Source organism: Misgurnus anguillicaudatus, unplaced genomic scaffold, assembly GCF_027580225.2.
Source record: "Misgurnus anguillicaudatus unplaced genomic scaffold, ASM2758022v2 HiC_scaffold_26, whole genome shotgun sequence".
In the NCBI taxonomy this organism is placed as follows: Eukaryota; Metazoa; Chordata; class Actinopteri; order Cypriniformes; family Cobitidae; genus Misgurnus; species Misgurnus anguillicaudatus.
The window spans coordinates 2375053-2396878 of NW_027395276.1; the positions used below are offsets into that span (position 1 = coordinate 2375053).

The following is a 21826-nucleotide window of genomic DNA, read 5'->3' on the forward strand; positions in this document are numbered from 1 at the left end:
AAACCTGAAAAATGCATGTGTGTGCTTCCTTGAACACGAATCGAAGAATATTGGGTATTAAAAAAGATAAATAAATACAAATAAGTACAAATCCCTGCTCTTGTAACACAAAGTGAAGCACAGAGCGTGACGCAAAACCGCTAGCAGACGGACTAGGTCATGCTGCAGAGGTTAGTGTAACCCTTTGGTAAACAGGATTCATTTTATATGAGCCCCATGCTTGTAAATACAAGGACGGTGACGCATCCGAGGCCTTTTCGGACTGTTTACGACTGATTGTGCGACACAGCAAGGGTCTGCTGTGGGGAGGATTTTGCGGAGGCAGTTACCTGCATATATCCTGCAGGTAGGAAGTAATCTTTCTCCCCACGCATCACTCGACTGCCCGGGGTCAGAGTCATCTACAGTGCAAAAGCAGAGAGGTGGGGAGGGTCAGGGGTCGAAAAAGCAGAGCAGTGATTATACTTACAGGCTCTGCTTCTCATATCACAGCACAGGATTTAAATGCTTCGTGAAACTAATTAAGAGTCACAAATGACGTCACAAAGTTAAGACCATTTTCCTCATGAGGTAAGACCATGCACCCCAATCCTAGGATGCAACATTGGATCAATGAAGTGTGATTCCCCACTTCTGACATAAGTATATACTAAATTGATTCAGTCACAAAAAGCTCAGTCACATTGAAGAAGCTGTAAAATATTTTAAGACCTTTTTATATTTTTAGGTGCCTTTCAACTCAGAGTGTCAGCAAAGGGTTAAACCTGGCAGGTCAGTAAAAACCTGACATTTCGGTAATATCTAAAATGAGCAAAATTATGTTATTTCCTCAGTGAGTTGGCTACACCAGCGGTTTTCAAACTGTGTGTAGGGACCCACCTGTGGGTCGCACAGTGGGATAAGGTGGGTTGCGCAAAGTCGCTTGGCTGTTGCGGGGAAAACAATTTAGTCCAACTAATGACAAACAATGACAATGATTTTGATATGATATCCATAAGGTATTTTGATATTGCAATTAAACTTAAATGACAAGGAAAATAAAAAACAACTAAAACTACAAAAGAGAAAATAATGCATGTTTCCCTTATATTTCCATTTAAAAATGTTATGTTAGTGGGTCCCGGCTTAGATTATAACCATTTAAGTGGGTTGCAAAATTAAAAGTATGGGAACCCCATAGGCTACATAATACAATCATTGGTTATTAGTAGCATGTAACTAACGTAACTCTGGCACATTTACAGAAATGTTCATTAAAGTGCACTACCCCTGTTGACCTTTTTTTTTGTAAATTTCAGAATGTTTACCTGTTAGTCTAGCACTTGCAAGCTGTTTCTTAGTTTTTATTTTATTACTGCCTGCTAAATAAATGTTGACTAGTGTATATGCGTAATAAATGCAAAGACGACTGGATACGTACAGTGCCCTCCATAAAATTGGGACAATAAAGGCAAAATTGCTTTGTTTGCTGTGGAGGCAAAAAATTTATAAAAAGTAAATCTGAGACAAATGTATATAACGTAGTGATTGCTCCATTTTTTTTTTGTATTTTACATAGGGCTGTCAAAATTAACACGTTAATAACGCGTTAACGCAAATTCATTTTAACGGCACTAATTTTATTAACGCAATTTCTGTTTGACCCTTGGTCCAGCCCATAGTTGAATGAACAGAGACGCAGACAAATGTGACCCTGTCTAAATGAGTCAAAGGTTTTCATAGAAATAAAAACATTAAGCAAATCGTCTATCAAATCCAATGCTCTAAATGCTCGTTGGACATCTTAAATGATCTTTATTTATATGTCTGAGAGGTTACCGTCCTCCTAATGCTTAATCTAATGCAAAGATGCGTCTCAATTCATTTTGGTTTCGCTTTTATGCATGACTTAGAAAATAGACTGCAGGACTTGCTTGATGTTAAAAGAGTCATTAAGAGAGATAATGTTCGGTACCTGATTAATGTTAAAGCTACACTGTGTACTAATTTTAGTTAATTCTAAGCAAAAACCCATGTTTTCTTTCAAAAGTATGTGCTCATTCATGTGTAATTACGCCCACCCCACTAATCAAAGTATTCTCGTAAGTGTAGAATCTGCTATTTAAAATACATACGATCGAGTCGCTCTCTGGCTGAATCCATGTTGTGCCTCCATCTTTGAAATACATTCGCCGACGAGGGACATTCCTGAAATTCAAGCTCCGCATTTCGCGCTTTCACACTACACTCAAGCTGGCCGCGAGCTGAAGCTTACGGAGGTTGCATGTGTAGGCGGTATATGTCATCAAGACAGTCTTATTTCAGAATATTAACAATTATAAAGCTGACAATTATTCTTAGTTAATTGTAAATTGATGTAATATGCTTATGACTTGCGAATGTAATGCTCAGTTAATTTAAATAAACCAGGCTTGATGACGTATGCAGCCCGGATATGCAACCTGCGTAGACTGAATCCTTCGGATTTTACAACAGCCGCACACCGTGATGATCCCGCGATCTAATGCTTTGATTTGAAAGCCTGTTGAAGACATATTGTCGAGGACATTAAAACAAGTCGCCAAGGAAGCGAAACGGGGATTTTAAACGACAACGGGACGGGAAAACATCAAGACCAAAGTCATATTGGAGTTAGTTTTCCAAGATGAGCCTCAATGGACAATGAAGTTGCTACATTCTATTTTCACCACAGGTAATTCAGCATATTCGTTTACATCTATACAGTCTATGTTGTAAACTTGACGTTTTATAGTTCTTTGGCTAACTATAGCATATTATGCAGTTAGTGTATACACGCATGTGGTTCGAACAGCCACACGCCGTCTCTCCGCCCATTTATGTAATCTGAGGTACTGAGATAAATATTTTTCATATTTTCTGACCTCTAGCACAAACACACGGTGACAGCCCTATTTTTAGTCTTTCATTGATAAAACGCCGCTGATCTGCGCGTCTTTCGTTTCATTTTACAAGCGTGTGAAAGTTGTGCGATCTTATTTCACCAATATCAGAGGAAGCGCTTACATATACACGGACATGTAACGTTTACTTAAAACATAAGCATTGGACTCTGACATATTAGTTTTGCGTCCATTTAAACCTGTCATTACTCCAGCTCATGAGTAAATGACAGGAGAGGAACTGGTCCACAGACCATCTCCTCAGTAATCTGGAGAGAAGCGGTCGAAAATGGACAAAAAGAGACGGATTTAAACACCAAGTGTATGTCTCTCTCTCGTCCACTTGTGATCTGATCGATGAAAACACATCTTAATACCAAGTTTAACAGCCCCTGTGATATTTTTCCTCGCGTGGATGAAAAAGGAGTGCCTAAGCTACGTTTATGATTGCTTTTTGTAACTTATGTGATTTTAAGCGGACATATCATGACAATCAGACTTTTTACATGTTTAACATAAATCTGTGTGCTTTGACGGATCACAGGCAAAGGACAATGCAAATTGTTCATTTTTTTTCATTGCTTTTGCTTTAGCTACTGGAAGCCATGTTAACCTTGGCATGACAGGGCCACCGTACTAGTTAAAACGCGTTCCGAATGGGGGGGGCTAGAAACTAATAATCAGTTGGTTGTCATATACAGTTTTACCGCTAGATGGGAGTAGATCCTACACAGTGGGGCTTTAAAGAGTTATTAAGAGCGAAAAGACTCAAAAGCGATCTCCTCACGCTGACTGACTGACATCTGAAGCGCGTGCACACAGACGCGCGAGTGCACGACCCGGATATATAGACATCTACACAAAATTAAAGTTTTAAAAATATCTGTTTTGATAAGAATTCACGCAGGTAGAATCTATAATTTGTTATGTCGTAAGTAAATGTTTGGTTAACTGTTGGGTAAAAATATCTGATGTGTCACATTATATTAGATCACTTAGATTTTAAGCAGTCTGTCTCAATGTCAATCAAAAAATAAAAGAACAAAAAATTTTAGCATATATTGATGTTTGTGCTTTTTGTGTGCTAAATCTATTAGTTTTACCAGTGATTTTAAGGTATGGATGTGGTAATTTTTGTGGTTATTAACTTTGCTGACTCTTTCAACTTCAAACAGGTGTAGTTCTGTCATATTTTGTTATATTCCAACAAATCATGCATTGTTCTATGTTTTAAAAGAGAATGTCAAAATGTGAACAACTATTTTTTTTAAATTTGCTAATTCGGAATCAATTTGCCAGCACATGTCACAAATGATGCAGCTGCAAACAAAAATGGAGAAAGAAAATTCTTCTGAAAGGAAAATGCATATACAAAACAATGGCTTGATGGTTCTGTTAAAATGTAAACAGGCTGTTGTTAACATACATTTGCATAAAGCATCTATATATGTATATATGATTAGAGTATTAAAAACCTGAAGAGTGTTAAATTAGGGTAAATTTAGAACGGATACAAATGTGAGATTAATTTGCGATTAATCGCGAGTTAACTCATGAAATCATGCAATTAATCTAGATTAATTTTTTTAATCTATTGACAGCCCTAATTTTACAATATTCTTTTATCCGTTTTTCCTACCCATTTTCTTTCTTCCATCTGATCGCTTTTATCTTCTTTGTAATAAAATATATGTTCAGATAAAATGTCCCATGTCTGTCATTTAGTAGGATTGCTGTGTGGAATTTGAACGTATAAAAGGAATATTTCACTTTCATTTAAAAACAAATCCTGGTAATTTACTCACCCCCATGTCATGGAAGATGTTTATGTCTTTCTTTGTTCAGTCGAAAAGAAAGTATGTTTTTAGAGGAAAAAATTCCTGGACTTTATTGGTCCTCAAGAGTTTACAGTTTCAATGCAGCTTTAAAGGACTCTTAATTTTTAAGACATTTGACAAGCTAGGTGTGCGGTTATTGCAAAAATAATGCATATCCGTGGAAAAATTTTCAACCAATCAGAATACAGCATTCAAGAGACCCGTGGTATACGTACTATTATACCACAGCTTTTCGTCTTGCACTAGCATGATGCGGCAGCATGACCTTACGTATTACATAATCAAGTCAAAAGGTCACACATGACGTATGCCTTTAGTGTTTACAAGTGTGAAGAAAGAAGAGCGTTCAGACGTTGTTGTATGTGAAATGATACTTATTAATGTCTTTGTGTCAGTTTATTGTTTAAAATGGTGCGCAATGTGCATTTTACATATGTAAAGTGTTACTTTCCACGGGATTACATAATACGTACAGTCGCGCTGGTGCGTCACATGGCCTGTGCAAGAGGAGAAGTAGTGCATTAAAAGTACATTTCTTTTTTTTTGCGAAAATTATGATCATTTTCCTAGAGTTGGGATCGTTTAGAGCCCTTTGAAGCTGCGCTGAAATTGCAAACTGTTGAGGTCCACTAAAGTCTACAAAAAAGTCCACCAAAAATCTTGGAATGTTTTCCTCAAAAACAAAACAACAACAAAAACAACAACTTAATTTCTTCTCGACTGAACAAAGAAAAACATAAACATCTTGAATGACATGGGGGTGAGTAAATTATTAGGATTTTTTTATGGAAGTGAAGTAATCCTATAATATAAAATGTTTTGTTTTTAGGGTGACTTTATAACAGTGGTTTTCAAACTGGGGTCCGGGGCCCCCAGGGGGGCCGCGAGATGGTGCCAGGGGGCCCCACTTTTATGACATTTTTATAAAATACATTAATTTATCGTGAATTCTGTGAAATTAAATCTAAAAAAAAATAAGGCAGCACTACTACTGTTTTGTTTAATTAAAATGTGAAGTTTTAGAACTGTTTTTTTTTTGTCATACATTTTCTTTGGGTCGGCTGCGAAGGAATGCACCATTCACAAAGGGGGCCTCACGCTGAAAAAGTTTCAGAACCACTGCTTTATAACACTAATGTGAAAATAGCCTTTTTTGCAAACTCTGGCACATTTACAGAAATGTTCATTAAAGTGCACTACCCCTGTTGACCAATTTTTTTTGTAAATTTCAGAATGTTTTCCTGTTAGTCTAGCACTTGCAAGCTGTTTCTTAGTTTTTATTTTATTACTGCCTGCTAACTTGTCTAAAAGTTCTTGAAATACTGTACAATATTTAGAGGACTATGGGGGCTACAGATGATTATTTTCATTTAATAATATTTTTTTTTAAATAAAACAATTATTTAAAAACATTATTGTTTACAAGAATCATAAACAATTATTTCTTAATTATGCAACCCAATTCAACCTACTTTTTTAATATTGGACTTGTGAGAACATAAGAAAACAAGTTGAAATACTTAAAGGATTAGTCCATTTTCTTAAAAGAATAATCCAGATAATTTACTCACCACCATGTCATCCAAAATGTTGATGTCTTTCTTTTTTCAGTCGAGAAGAAATTATGTTTTTTGAGGAAAACATTGCAGAATTTTTCAAATTTTAATGGACTTTAATAGAACCCAACATTTAATACTTAACTCAACACTTAACAGTTTTTTTCAACAGAGTTTCAAAGAACTATAAACAATCCCAAACGAGGCATAAGGGTCTTATCAAGCGAAACGATTGTCATTTTTGACAAGAAAAAAACAAATATACACTTTTAAAGCACAACTTCTCGTCGTGTAGATCCGGTCGTGATGCGCTACATCACCGCAATACGTCATGACGTCAAGAGGTCACAAAGGACGAATGCGAAACTCCGCCCCAGTGTTTACAAGTGTGTTGAAAGAGGGCCGTTCCTACATTGTTGTATGTTGAATGATACTAATTAATGTCTTTGTGGCAGTTTATTGTTTACAATGGTCCGCAAATGTGCGTTTTATATATGTAACACGTGACCTCCCTACGTCACTACGCATTTACGTTAGGTCGCGCTGGACCGGACCTTGACGAAAAGTTGTGGTTTAAAAGTATATATTTTTTATTTTTCTTGTCAAAAATGACAATCGTTTCGCTAGATAAGACCCTTATGCCTCGTTTGGGATTGTTTATAGTCCTTTGAAACTCCGTTGAAAAAAACTGTTAAGTGTTGAGTTAAGTATTAAATGTTGGGTTCTATTAAAGTCCATTAAAATTAGAAAAATTCTGCAATGTTTTCTTCAAAAAACATAATTTCTTCTGGACTGAACAAAGAAAGACATCAACATTTTGGATGACATGGTGGTGAGTAAATTATCTGGATTTTTCTTTTAAGAAAATGGAATATTCCTTTAAATACTTAAAAACCTTAAGATCAGAGACTTTTTCAGTCATTCACTTAGCATATTTCTGCTCACTTGTATAGATGTCCTATAGCTGACTTATCTGTTCATCAGTAATAAAACATGTTTTATCATTAACCAAAAGGAGGCAGCAACGAGGCACAGATGCGAGAACATACTAGAACACTTTCACACAAAATATAAAACTGACCCGTGTCAGAGTCTCGCTCCTCGTTCCTCTGTGGACTGACGGTGAAGGATAGCTTCCGTTTCATGGAAGACTTTGACTTCCCCTCTTTCCCCAGGATTTCGCTCCGATCCAGCTTCGGAGTTTTGACAAAAGGAGAGATTTTCTCTTTACTCTGAGAGAGAGAAGAGAATATAAACCATAAGAGTTTGGATACGCAATTAATATACAAAACATAACCTTAACTTGAACACATCTAGTAAATCATTAATTCTTCTAAAAATTTTGTTTTTCCAAAAAAAAAAAACTATAAATATTTCAGATGGTTCCCAACATGTTTTTTTTTTCTGTAATTTCCCTTTAACTAATATATATTCAATGCGTATACATCATTTAACAGGTGCTGCAGAGTTTAAAAGCTGTCATCTCACCTTCTTCCCCGCCGTCTTCTCCACCATGGCTCCATCGCGGTCTGATCCCGGTTTGGCCATGGTGCATCTTCTGACTAGCTGTGACAGCTACGGCTTGCAGATTTCATCATGGGACTGAAACATAAACATACCACTGATATAAAACCCATACAAGATTCGACACTGCTCCACATCTTTGAAATATAAGAAATGCAAAGAGTTTTAGATTTATAATATCAGGCATTTTATCTATTATCATCCATCATCTCATATATTTAAGCACATTTTTACACATATCGAACTTATCTTTTTAAACTGACAGATTTGTTCATGTAAAATACAATAAACTGTCCTATTTCTATGTCTGTATCACCAGACTAGGGATGCATAACGATTAATCGCTATTAATCTATAGCAAAATAAAAGTTTTTGTTTACATCATATATGTGTGTGAATTGTGTATAATAATTTTGTATTTATAAATATGCACACATGCATGCATAATTTTAAGATTTTTTAAAAATATATTTATATATCATATAAATTATACATAATAAATATACAAATATATATACACATGTAAACATTTCTTAAATATATACATGCATGTGTGTGCATTTACCTATACACAAGTTATTACACACACACATACACACACACACACACACACACACACACACACACACACACACACACACACACACACACACACACACACACACACACACACACGGTGTAAACAAAAACTTTTATTCTACTATAGATTAATCGCGATTAGTCGTTATGCATCCCTACATTAGATGCATAACGATGCTTAAAAAACTACATCAGATGCATAACGATACAAAAAAAAAAAAACTACATCAGATGCATAACAATACTAAAAAAACTACATCAGATGCATAACGATGCTAAAAAAAACAACATCAGATGCATAACAATACTAAAAAATACCTAGATTCGATGCATAACGATGCTAAAACCTCATGGATTTACAACTATTAAACACAGTTAAATGGATGTTTTAATTGCATTTGTCAAACTTAAGGTTATTTTTAAAAGTGTTTCCCGCACTGTTAAGTCTCGCAGTCATGAATTAAAACAGAAACTTATTGTAAGGTGGTAACATAGAGTCAAGTCAAAGTCCCATATAACAAAACATGGTACCGTACCACACTTACTTTTACGAAAACTAATAAAAAGCAACAAAATAATATAAAGACTAAAACCGATGCTAATAATAATGTACTTGTCTGTTGGCCACATCATATTTGCTGTTACAATGAAACTCATTTACTTCCCCAATGCACAAAAACATTGAAAATAAAAAAAGATCCAAAGCTTGACAGCAATGTAGAAAATATCACACTTGAGCAACCAGAGAAAACCTTCAACTATAAGGTCTAATACACCTGCAAGCTCCAGGTCCAAAAATACATTCAAAGACGATCAATCAAAGCTGAACTCTCGGTATGGAAGGTGAAACATCTGTGAACCAGAAACCGTCAATCACACCAAAACTTTACATCTGAAACTGTTTAGACAAATCAGCACCATTCTGATCCTTTTTGACATGTCAGAAACACATTTCAAGCACAAAAGTAATTAGGATAAAATGAACTTCCAGGAAACAAAGTCTATAATTCAGCGACACACAAGAAAAACAGATTTTGTACATTTTTATAGGAGCTAATCTCACTGCCACAATTTTTTGGGCCGATACCGATTTAAACAGACAACTTCTGGCCGATACCGATATTAAACACTTGTATACAATGCTACACAGTTGGTCTATTAGCTAGTTTATTTCTGCATCAAATTATTTTCACTGAACATGGATTGGATCTAATTAACATTCAACTGACCAACATAATAAGAGAGGCACAAATTAAGCTAAAACAAATATAATAAGACAGCATGACAACTTTCAATGGTGGTTTTTGCTATTCAGCATTTATTTTATCAACAACATAAACTCATTTTTTTGGGATTGGGATTTCTTTATGCAGTTAATTAATTAACAATCGGTATCTGCCTTTCTTGTGCTATTGCCGATATGCCGATGGTTTCAAATTCATTAAAAATCGGCCGATAAATATCGGCGGCCGATACATCGGTGCATCACTAGGTTTCACAATCACAAAACACAAACTAATGGAAGGATATGTGTTTTTATTGTATCCATTTGTCCGATCTAAACAAATCCACAAAAAATAACCTACTTAATGCACAAAAACTTTTGCAACCATCAAATGTGTTTACTAGGCATGGGCCGATATGAGATTTTGGTGGTACTGTGTATATTAAGCAAATATACACAGTAGTGCAGTATTGCCATTGCAACACTAAAATGTGTTATTTCCAAATGTCTGCATATACAAACCACAACTTTTCAACTGGACACAATACATTTTATTTTTAAGCAACATACAACATGTAACATGCCAGGCGAAAAAAATAAGGCCTTAAATTATAATATTCTTTTGAAAAATTATACAATTTAAAATGTATTAATATTAATAATATTAAATGTAAACATCAAGTCAATTACGTGACTTAATTATTTAAATTAATTTTGTGTAAACATACATTATACCTTGAAAATAATAATAATAATTATTATTATTATTATTATTATTATTATTAATAATAATAATAATAATTATTATTATTATTATTATTATTATTACCTTGGTTTCACATAAAATTTTAGTTGTTTTGAAACCATAACTCTTTAAAACCTCGGTATACCTTGAAACTGGTAACCAGCCCATGCCTAGTGTTTACTAGGGGTGTAACTAGACACTTACTTCATGAGACGAGACAAGACACTTTTTTTACATTAAAAAAACGTCTAAAATAAAAAATATGAATGGGAAATTTTTAACTAATCTAGGACTGTCACTAGCAATTAATTTGTTAATGAAGTATTTGATTTTTTTTGTTAATAAAAATAGACGCAAGTTAGCAAAAAAACCTTTAAAATTACATAAGATTGACGATGCAATAATAATTGGTTCAAATAAAGCAAAACCAAGTAAACACATCACATTAATATACAGCCTATGTAATAAAAAACAGCATAATGTATTATAACAAAAGCCTGCAGAGGATGCAAGTGGACTCGTCTCATGGATGTTATCTTTACTTTCACTTTAGATTGAGAAAACACTTACTTTCAGCGAAACAACATTTAAATCCGTTTAAATACTTAATATTTGTCAAATTCTTTAAAATAGAAATGATACAGCCACTGTTATTCTTGAGCAAGAACATGCAGACATTAAATCATGTAAACTCCAAGTGAGGCTTTAATCTGCTAAAACACTTCACATCTGACACTGATCAACAGACAATCACAACACGTCTCAGATGTTATACAAGTTCCCAAATGAACAATATTGGAAACCAAACAAAAAAGCACCAGCAGTGAAAGACAGAAAATAAAAACATATAAAAGGCTGGTTTTGTGACAAACTCATCTTTATATCAGAAGATTGTGGCCGTTTCTCAAACAGAAGCTGCATCCTCCAAGGTCACTTATGCAGGCTGCATACGTCATCAAGCCTGGTTTATTTCAGTTAACTGAGCATTACATTCTCAAGTTATAAGCATATTACATTATGCTTACTAAATCTAATAGTAAACTTTACAATTGTTAATATTTTGTAATAAGACAAATATGCAATATGCATTATGCAGTCTACATATGCGACCTCCAAAGGATGCAGCCTTTTGTTTGAGAAACGCAGCATTTCACCTCTACAAGAAATCTTGTGACAAAACTCGCAAAACACTTTTAATCTCGTCACACCCCCATTGTTTACATGCATAAAATAATAAGGCTGTCTATCTGCAAGCATCTTGCGATACGATACGCTTCACAATACAAGTGCTGGGCAAAATAAGTGGAATTCTATCAAAATCAGCTTATTATAGAAATCTGATTTCATCCGTTTACATGCAAACCAATAAACCAGCTACGCAAAAAACTGAGTTTACATGGGCTTCAGAGATTATAAACATTTGTGGCATTTATATTTTACATGCATAGACATGTGCACATGATCAGAACCGCAAGAAAGCCGGTTAAGGTGTTTACAAGCGCCACAAAATCAGAAGAAAATTTTACCTTGGCCGATCGGATTTAGCTTTAGCCGTTTATGACCTTTTCCTGATAAAAACAAAATGGTTTTACTGCTTTACCTTACATCAGGGCTAGTCAACTAGCGGCCCGTGGGCCAAATGCGGCCCACCAATCATCTTTATCTAGTCATTTATAGTCATCTTTGTCGGATATAAAATCAGCATGGTTACTTAAAAGCCACCTTAATACTGTATAGGACAAATTAACCAAACAATCCGAAAGGAGAGTCACAAAAGGGCTGTGAGGGTTGCCAACCATTTAATTTTCTGATCCATTTTAAGCTTTGGATGCATAAAAAAAACGTGTGTGACCGCATGTGACACGCCGACCGGAAGTGATTAATTTCAGTGTGTTCCAATCAAAACACTGTGTGTGAGGTGAAAACTATAATTATTAATCATTTTTTTGTTTAACTTTATTAGTATCCCTTGGCATATATGCATAGCTGTTTATGGTTTCATTCATTTGCATTAATTTATTTACTCCAATATGGTGAATATTCGTAGATTGAAGGCTCTTGCGCTGGAATGAGCTTTTCTCCCATTTTGGCACGAATTTATGATTAAACTGAAACTTCATTATGACTGCCACTAGGGGGCGAACTCCGACAGTTGTGTCCAAATGTCGTGTACAGTGGTTTATAGCCTATATAATTTTTTAAGGTTCTCTAAGCGAATTCACGCGTTTTAGACCATAACATTTTTTTTGTTACATACAGCAAACATCTCCTCACTATCTGCTTCCTACCTGACCGCTGATCAAACTGTAAAAAAATTCGATCTCTGTAGACAGCTCAGGCTCGACAAACGGCAATATCAACATAGTGGCCAAACCTAGCACAACAAAACATAACAAAGTGTTCCAGCCAATAAACGACAAGAAGAATTTGGGGGTGGGGTTTGGGCACGTTCATGAAAGCACGGACGGAGAGGGAAGGGAGGCGTTAGCTACGCTCCGTTTGTTTGAAAACAGTTCAAACATCAACAGGAAGTGACGTCGCACATTATTCGCTTAGAGAGCCTTTAAGTGAAATTTAAACAGCTATAAACAAGTTAAAAAGAGCTCTGCATTACAGTTACAGTGCATACATGTGTTGATTATTTACACTTGCATGTAACACATACACACGCATCAGATTTCCATTTTTAAAATCGGGCCTTCGAAGAAAATTAGTTAAAGACCCCTGCCTTACATGTTATCAGTGTATTGACCATAATTGTAATGACTTTGCATGTAAATGTCATTTAGTCATGTTCTGAGAAACATTTTGCTGACACCCAATCACAATTCAGTAGTTATTACACATATTTAACAAAGAAATATCAGAGCGAAACAGGGTAGACATAATTAACTTTTCGTGACTGGTTTGTGGTCTATTTGAAAGCAAGAATTTGTGTTTATCATGTTCATCATGTTAATGGTTTTATATAATTCAGCTTTCCAAGAAAACATGGATCTGAGACATCTGCAGCTTTGTCAGTTGTGAATACGAAACTAAAAGTACATTCATATTTTGCTCAGTGCATTTTAAACCACTTTGCCAAAATGAATCACATAATGCTGGAACCATTTAACCATAGCGATTGATCGGCTCAGGCCTATTATTTTCTTCTTTCCGTGAGAATGTGCCTGATGTTGAAATCTACTACAGCCCTTGACTTGTGTTTCACTCACACCACCGTAACAAAACTATTTCAACAGATTACTGTACAAGGACGTTACACATACTTTATAACCTGTACGAAAGCTCCTCCTAAAAAAAACCCCCGATATGGTGGTGATGGTTCCAAATGGAAACATGATGGTACTTGAATGCATGGTTTTATTTAAAAAATAAGTTTTGCACAAACCTAAATCCTTAAATATCTCCAATTTATTTAGGCAAAAAAGAGACTGTGGTAGTTTTGGATCAACAAAAGAAACAAGTCTACAGAGACCCACAGAACTAAACAATATCAACCCCTCGCTCTCCCTCAGTGATGCAAGCAGATGACACAGAGCAAAGACGTCTGGGAAATAACATTTCCACGACACCTGGCACCCAGTGGAACTGCACGAAAATGAGCTGAGTCACTCGCTCTGAGAAAAAGACGACAGTGATGAGAAACAAGCAACACTGTCCAAACGCATCTTCTGTGTGTGGGACAAATGTGTTACAACTTCACCACAAGATTTCCTGCATCAGGTGTACCAGCATGTGCTACACAAAAAAGTCACAGATGGTACCAAATGTATACATATCTTTATTGAGACCTTCTTAAAGAGTATACTGTCCCAGTGAAAGCATTTGTACTGTTTTCTAACTGTACAAACACAGCCTTTTAAACCTTATAACTAGTGGTGTACAAGATCGGAGTTGATCGGTACAGATCATGACCCACGGTTCTGCTCACATGCAACTTGCGGATTAATTCACAAACTTAAATAGGGAAGTTTATCATTTGCATGTGTTTCAAAGGCTTGCAAATGTTAACACTCAGGTGACTTTAAAAGCAAAAAGGCGCTACAGTAAACAGCTTTCACTATGCACAGACGCACGTGCGGTTGAATGTGTCCGGTCCAGCTCCAGTCAGACGTGATCATCCGCCCATAAAAGATCATGAGTCTTATTTATAAAATTGTGCGTAGGATACTTACTAAAAGTCTACGTATGCACAAAAGCCAAAAAATGGCATACGCCTTAAAATTTATTACATTAACAATGTTCCCTTTTTAAATCACAGATCACCTGCCAATGTGTTGTTTTCGTCAACGATGACGATAACGAAATGATTTCCTTGATGCACCTTTTTTATGACGCTACCGCGACGATGACTAGCTAAAAATGACTCTAAGGTGACGAAAACATGACAAGACGCTTTCGAGTTTTTGTTGACGAGACAGAATGAAAATGATTATAAGTCTAACGTTCACAATGCATGTCATTTCTGCATATTTTGCGTGAAATCTGTTTTTAGCTAAAAAGTATCAGCAATGCTGCCGCTTCCTATCCTTGTTTTGGGTACGCCCACCACCCGGCTGCCGCCAGGCCGCGCACGCGCACCAGATTTCACACAACACACCTGCGGCTGTGGCGAGTTCAAAGGACCGTGGTGGTGATGCCAATAATGGCTTTCAGTATAATCCATCAGAAAGAAAAACGGAATGCATATTGGGAGACGACGGTAAATGTGGCCACAAACTAGGTGGAAAGAATACCACCAACCTCAAGTGGCACGTGAAGGCTCATCACGCTAATATTTTTTAAAGGTAACTAACAAGTCATGCTGTTAAAATATCATATACATTCAATTTTAATCGACAATCGGGTATATCAATCTCAACTTTTTTGTTATGACATGCGCGGAAGGCACACCGACTAAAACAATGGCAAGCCCTCAGGGACAACCTTAATGCACATTTTATTAAATACACCACACTTTTTAACCTAAATTAAGTAATTATCGAAACTCTTTGGTTATTTTTAGCGCAATGCTAATGGTCTAACCAGATTCAATGGATTGTGCTAAGCTATGCTAAAAGTGGTAGCGCCAGACCCGGAGATCATCTGAATGGATTCCAAAACGGTAAGAATCAAATGTTTAACCCAAGAGGAGCTGAAAATGAGCATATTTTCAAAAAAAGGTGGAGTGTTCCTTTAAGAACCACAAACCCGTATATTAAACTCTTTTATTTTAGCTACACCTGGGTAAATTAAAACAGAACCCATCTCTAATTTTCAAAGTCATACAATTATGTTAAATACAATACAATTTTGATGCAAGATGAAAAATGTATGCTGAAAAAAGTCAGAACAGTCTAGTGGAGAAGACTAATTAGATTAAAGTTAATCTTACGTTCAATGTTTGCGGAAATAAATATGAAAAAAATGTATTTGTGGTTTTGGAAAATCGATTTTAAATCGACCACGGAAAAAAACGATTAATCGAAAAATGTTTACTCAATTAGATTAGATAAGGCACTAAATTAGGATATTAATGTTCATACATAATAAAAAAATAAAAAAGGGGAAATGCGCTAATGATTAAGAGAGAATAAAACCATGATAGTGTCTTAACATGGTGCAATTGGTTATTTCTTCAGCTTAAATGGCAGGTCATTGCATTAACAGCGCAAAAGGACGAGGGTTCGATTCCCAGAACACAAACACGGATAAAAATGTACTGATTCAATGCACAATGAAGTTGCTTTGGATAAAATATAAATGTAAGTCTATTGCTTGACTAAATTCATCAGTTTGACATTTCACTCAACTGCGCACCAAAATCCAAAAATAAAAAATTCCACATCAATAAACAAAGCTGACTGTTTAGGGTGCGCTCCGTAGTGCACAACATTAATATTTCATTAGTTTACTCCCTCTGAAGTTGTCCCTAAAACCTCACATCCAGAGTCATTACATCAAAACCCAGAAGAACGTGCTGGAAGAGACGTTGCCGTTATGCTTACAATACGCTGTTTACATTAAGTCACGAAATAACATTCAAGGTTATTCCAGAAGCAGCACGTGGATGCATTCTGCCAACAAGATTTCAGCAAAGCCTGGTGGGTAAATGACTGGGTGTATTCCTGCCTGTGAGACTGAAGACAGGCAGAGGCTCTTGAGAAAGGCAGGGGCCGACGCCAGGGAGTGGAAACACAAACAGTGTGCTATAAACCCTTCAGCGTGACCCCGGTCTGCCGTCTCTTCTGGGACACCAGCAGTGAAACTATTGACGGGCCTCATTTATTCTGCCATCAGATGGACCAGCAGGTCGTCCTGTGTGGCATCACCACATCACCATTATGGCTCGGTGCAAACTCTTGACCCCGGGATGACAGCAACAACTATGGCCATGGAGGAAAATGAAAAACAGGAAAACCAAAAAATGGTTGAAAAGGATAATAAGACGGATACTTCGAGAATAGACAAGCCACATATGAATCTCTCGTAAAGCAGGTGATACACAGACCACACATCAGCTAACTTAAATTATATAAAAAAAAAGGTAAGAGAGGATGTGCAACACTGAAAATACCGTAGTCATGGCAACAAGGTGGTATTAGTTTTGTGCATTGTAATATATTTACAATATAGCACAGCCTTGAAAGCCTTATTGCTTTCTTATTCAGTTTCTTCTTGATAAAAATCTTAAAGATGCAAATATGCTAATTTATATTAGGAAAAAAAGGGACAGATTTACTAACAGCTTGCGCCAGCACAAACCTTTAAATAACGACTGTCGAAATTTACTAAAAACGCGCAGTGGATAATTACCGATAAAAAAGGTGTGGTCTAGTTCTTTTTGTGATTGACTTTATTGCATTTCTAGAAGTTTCCCTTTCAGATTATGGGAGGAGATAATTTAAATGATTCACACAATGCGATTTACAAATGTTTGTGCGGGTGATATTTAGGGATCGACCGATATGGATTTTTTTTGTGCCGATGCCGATACCGATTTTTGTTTCATCAGCCTTAGCCGATGACCGATACAGGCTACCGATTTTCTTGAGCCGATATTTGGAGCCGATACTGCTTTTGCTCACTCAATTTACATCATAAAAATGGCACGATGACACCATATGTCTCAATTAAAAAAATTATTGAACTTAATAAAAAAGCTATATTTAAAAAATAGTAAAAACGGGTGAGGGTGCTATGAAACCATGAACTGCACTCTCCACAATGACGAGGAACTATCAGCAAAGGATACTGATTTCTAGCACTTTACTACTACAAATATATATAGAGATGAGAAATAAAAACCCGCTTTGTGCAGCTATGATCAGCTGTTAGGCCGAGCTTTCGATGTTGTCATGGAAAGGTTGGTTGTTTTTAGTCACATGACCTGCAATCGCTTGCGGCTTCCAGCACTCTGTCTATAAATAATGCCGGAAAAAATCGGCGAACACAGCAGCCACATATCGGCCGATGCCGATACACATAAAACCCGCAAATATCGGCCGACCGATATATCGGCCGACCGATATATCGGTCTATCACTAGTGATATTACTGGTATTTGCGCCTTTATTTATCACTAAAAAAGCATGTCTTAAATCATTTTGCACTTAAAACGGCTGCAAAGAAATCAGAGAGCGTGTGATACAAGGCAGAGGATTTTTTAACACGTAACAGTTTATTTGGAACGCCAGAGAAACGTATTATTCAAAATATTGTTTGCCAAGCCATGTTATTTATTATTTGCTGAAGTGAATAAAAAAGAAATCACCAGGAGAAGTCACAAAATACCAGACGTTTCAAAATTTCTTGTAAACCTTTTAGTATACTATGGCTTCGTTTGCTGGGATTACACACCCCAAATTTTCCACTGCAATGTCCGTGGTGCTGAATTCATTTAATTTTTTTATTTATTGGTTTATTTAACAGGGACAATGCAGTAAACATTGCTACACTTCCAAGCAGCCGATGCTCTACATATAGGCTTCTAGCCAAAGGCTAATTTGCAGCCCCAGTCCCTGGTTAGGCTTTTTTTAAAGGAATATTCCATTTTCTTAAAAGAAAAATCCAGATAATTTACTCACCACCATGTCATCCAAAATGTTGATGTCTTTCTTTGTTCAGTCCAGAAGAAATTATGTTTTTTGAGGAAAACATTGCAGGATTTTTCTCATTTTAATGGACTTTAATAGACACCAACAATTAATACTTAACTCAACACTTAACAGTTTTTTTTTCAACGGAATTTCAAAGGACTATAAACAATCCCAAACGAGGCATAAGGGTCTTATCTAGCTAAACGATTGTCATTTTTGACAAGAAAAACAAAAAATATATGTACTTTTAAACCACAACTTTAGTTTTGGTTGCCAAACATTTGGTGCATCTATATTGTGATTTCAGTCACAAATACATGATGAAAAGGCATTACAGTAGACTTTACATCATAGCCTAAAATCCAAATACAGCAAAGCATACAGTGTCTAATCTCGAATCTCTCAGATTCTAAACAGTTATTACACAATAAGAAAAATAAACACACACATTATTGTGTAAAACATCTTACTAATCAAACGAATGAAGTGCCATTGTCCCAGTAGAGCTTCGCTTGATAGAATATTTTATGTACCGGGGACAACGTTATGAATTTTTTGCTTTTGTCTTACACAGTAAGCACACAGTCTAAATGTAATACAGAACTGAGAACCACATGGAAGTAATCAGCGACAGACAAATCTCTGTGATGCAGTCTGTTAATTTATGATGAAACTGCTGTTTGTCCATCTATAAATACTGTAATGTACTACATGATTACTCTATATTCACAACAAGAAGAGTAGATCCAGAAATGTCCTTCCCAGAATGTCTTGTATTAATTGTGATATTACTGGAAGAGAGACACAAAAACAGGCTGACCATGCGGGCCAGATTCATACATTAGAGTACCATTACAGGGCAAAGTGCTCTTTATTTCCTTGACCTCATCATCTTGAAAACCTTTTGAACTAAAAACATAGGCTACGTTTGAATTGTTGAAATTAGTTTCAGTTTAATAGCCTACACGATGAAATTAGTTTAGAAAAAAATACATGTTTCATTACAAGGCAAACCTTTAAAAATTAAAAAAAAAAAAAATTTGATGAATAAGAGTGAATAATGAAGAGAAGGCAGCTAATAAATAAGGGATAATGTATAGAGAGCTGGTTGTGATCAGTTTTATATCACACTGAAAGAGCCTTATTTCACTATAACAACAATCTGCCTGTCCAGACCTGCTTACTACATGGCTAATCTAGGGCCCTATAAAATCAGTTTTATTTTTTCCCAAATTCCGTTTTATTTTTTCCCAAATTCCGTTTTATCCGTTTAAATTTTTGCAAATTCCGTTTTATCTGTTTAAATTTTTGGCAATTATATTTTTTACCCTTTACTTTTATTTTAGTCATAAAAAGAGTGTGCCTTTAATGTTAATGATTAAAATGTAAATGATTTGGGGAAAAACTGGATAACGGGATTACTTAATGACTATAAAAGATGCATTTACACACGCACATACACACGCGCGCGCACACTCACACAACTCAATTCAATGCATTGTTTAGTGTTGTTGCAGGAGGCTACAACAAGGTGTCAAAGCAGTGGTGCATTCAGAAGTGCCTTAAACACATCAATCCAGCGGAACGCGATCCATATTTTATACACAATCGCTTGAAATGCATATAACTTTACAAACATACACAGGATAGTGATCTGACTTAGGACAGCATGAGCACGCAGCTCTTTGCACGTGCGAGCGAAAGAGAGACAGAGAGCGGCGCCATGATGCAGTTGATTATATTTTAAATGCGAGGGATAGTTAGTTTGCCTCAGCTCGCTTGAAATGCATAAAACTGAACAAATACATGAGGATTTGTGTTCGCACTTCGGACAGATGCGTGAGCGTGTGCACGTGAGAGAGGTACAGTGAGACAGACGTGGATGAGAGAGTGCATGTATCTTTGCGCTCACCGTGAACAGAGTGTTGACAAAACTTCCAAAATAACAGTTCTCCGGTCACATAAAAGTCATGTGAGACCTGCTCGGAACTAAGTGCTTAGCGTCGAATTTCTTAATTTTTCGCTGACGAAATCAGAGTCGTGGAGAGCCGCTTCGCCATGGTTTCAGTGTTTTGGAGGGGGTCTGAAACGACGGGAGGGGGCATGTCGCCCAGATTTACTTCCCCCGGTCTGCATTTCCCCCAGACATACGTTCGTCTCCCACACAAAAACATAATTTTATTCAAAATATGTAAAATTCCGCAAAATTCTGCGTATATATAGATTCCGTGTTAATTAGCCAATTCCGCGATTCCGTGATCGCGGAAATTATAGGGCCCTACTCAGGGCTCAAAATTAACTTTTTTATTTGGTAGCACTGGTGCTCCCAACTTTAAAGAGTTAGGAGCACCAGCAAAAATTTAGGCGCATCCATCAAAAAATTTAAAAGCACCACAACTACAATGTAAATGTTAATAGATTTATTTTATTAAAAATAAAACACCACCACCAGGCTTTACACGTCCTATGGCCAGCATTTAAAAGTTGGTCTTCTATTTTATTTTATTTTATTTTATTTTTTGCTGCATAAATTCCTAAATTAATACCCAAATGCTGTTGAAATAGTATTGCAGCAATAATAATTTAACAATTACAGGTAACATGATTAAGATTACATAGAAAATCTAGCAAACACGTAAAACACTGATTAATTGTGACATTACAAAAGTGACCCTAATATAGAAGGCTAATATATATTGGTATTGATAACTGCATAACCAGGATGCTTTTACTACTAAATAGGCAATGTTTTAAAAAAAACAACAAAAACATACCATCAGCATTGTCGTATTCCACAGCAACATGGACCACAAGGATGTTTGTCGAATGTCCATTCACCAGCGCATGCGCACATACACCATCAAACACACTTTGACAGACAGCTCGGTGTCTCCATCAATAATGAACACATTTGTCATGACACGTCTTGTATTTTTGGCACTTTCGCCATGTTTAAGCAAGGTACGTCTGGCGCTTAAAATGTTTTGATTCCGCCATTAACGCCGTTTTACAGGATTTACAGTAAACACAGTAAGTTACATTTCCATAGCGGAGACACTCGAAATCTTTAAGCCACTCTCTCTGAAAGGTTTAACGTCAACTCGTATTTTCCGGTGGTGGAGTTACATTTGAATCCGGATCGTCGTCAAAAAATACAGTAATAACCTTGGCTGTAATCGGCTCGCTCTCGTCATGCTCGCGACGCGTTCGTCTTTTCACATTTCCGCGCTTCACGGCAACAAGGAATGACTGACACTCATATTAGCCAATCTGCGGTCTTCATTAAACGCAAGAACTTAATGGTGAAATTTGATTGGTTATGTATCGTTGGAGAGAACACTGAACCTGGGACAGCCCCAGCACGCAGGATCACAATCAA

The 21826-nt window shown here is 36.2% G+C and overlaps 1 protein-coding gene across 2 annotated transcripts in view; it reads right to left on the reverse strand.

Moving 5' to 3' along the window:
- The window catches only part of LOC141362423 (ankyrin repeat domain-containing protein 12-like), a 68108-nt gene that overhangs the window by 11955 nt on the left and 34327 nt on the right, over positions 1-21826 (reverse strand). Inside the window, exons 2-4 of one of the 2 annotated variants that reach the window (XM_073864473.1) lie at positions 7783-7896; positions 7376-7526; positions 330-401 (exon numbers count right to left, since the gene is read on the reverse strand). In XM_073864473.1, the coding sequence (XP_073720574.1) occupies positions 330-401; positions 7376-7526; positions 7783-7842 (283 nt within the window). In that variant the 5' untranslated portion in view covers positions 7843-7896. The remainder of the gene's footprint in view (positions 1-329; positions 402-7375; positions 7527-7782; positions 7897-21826) is intronic. The other variant, XM_073864474.1, reaches the window with a different exon arrangement.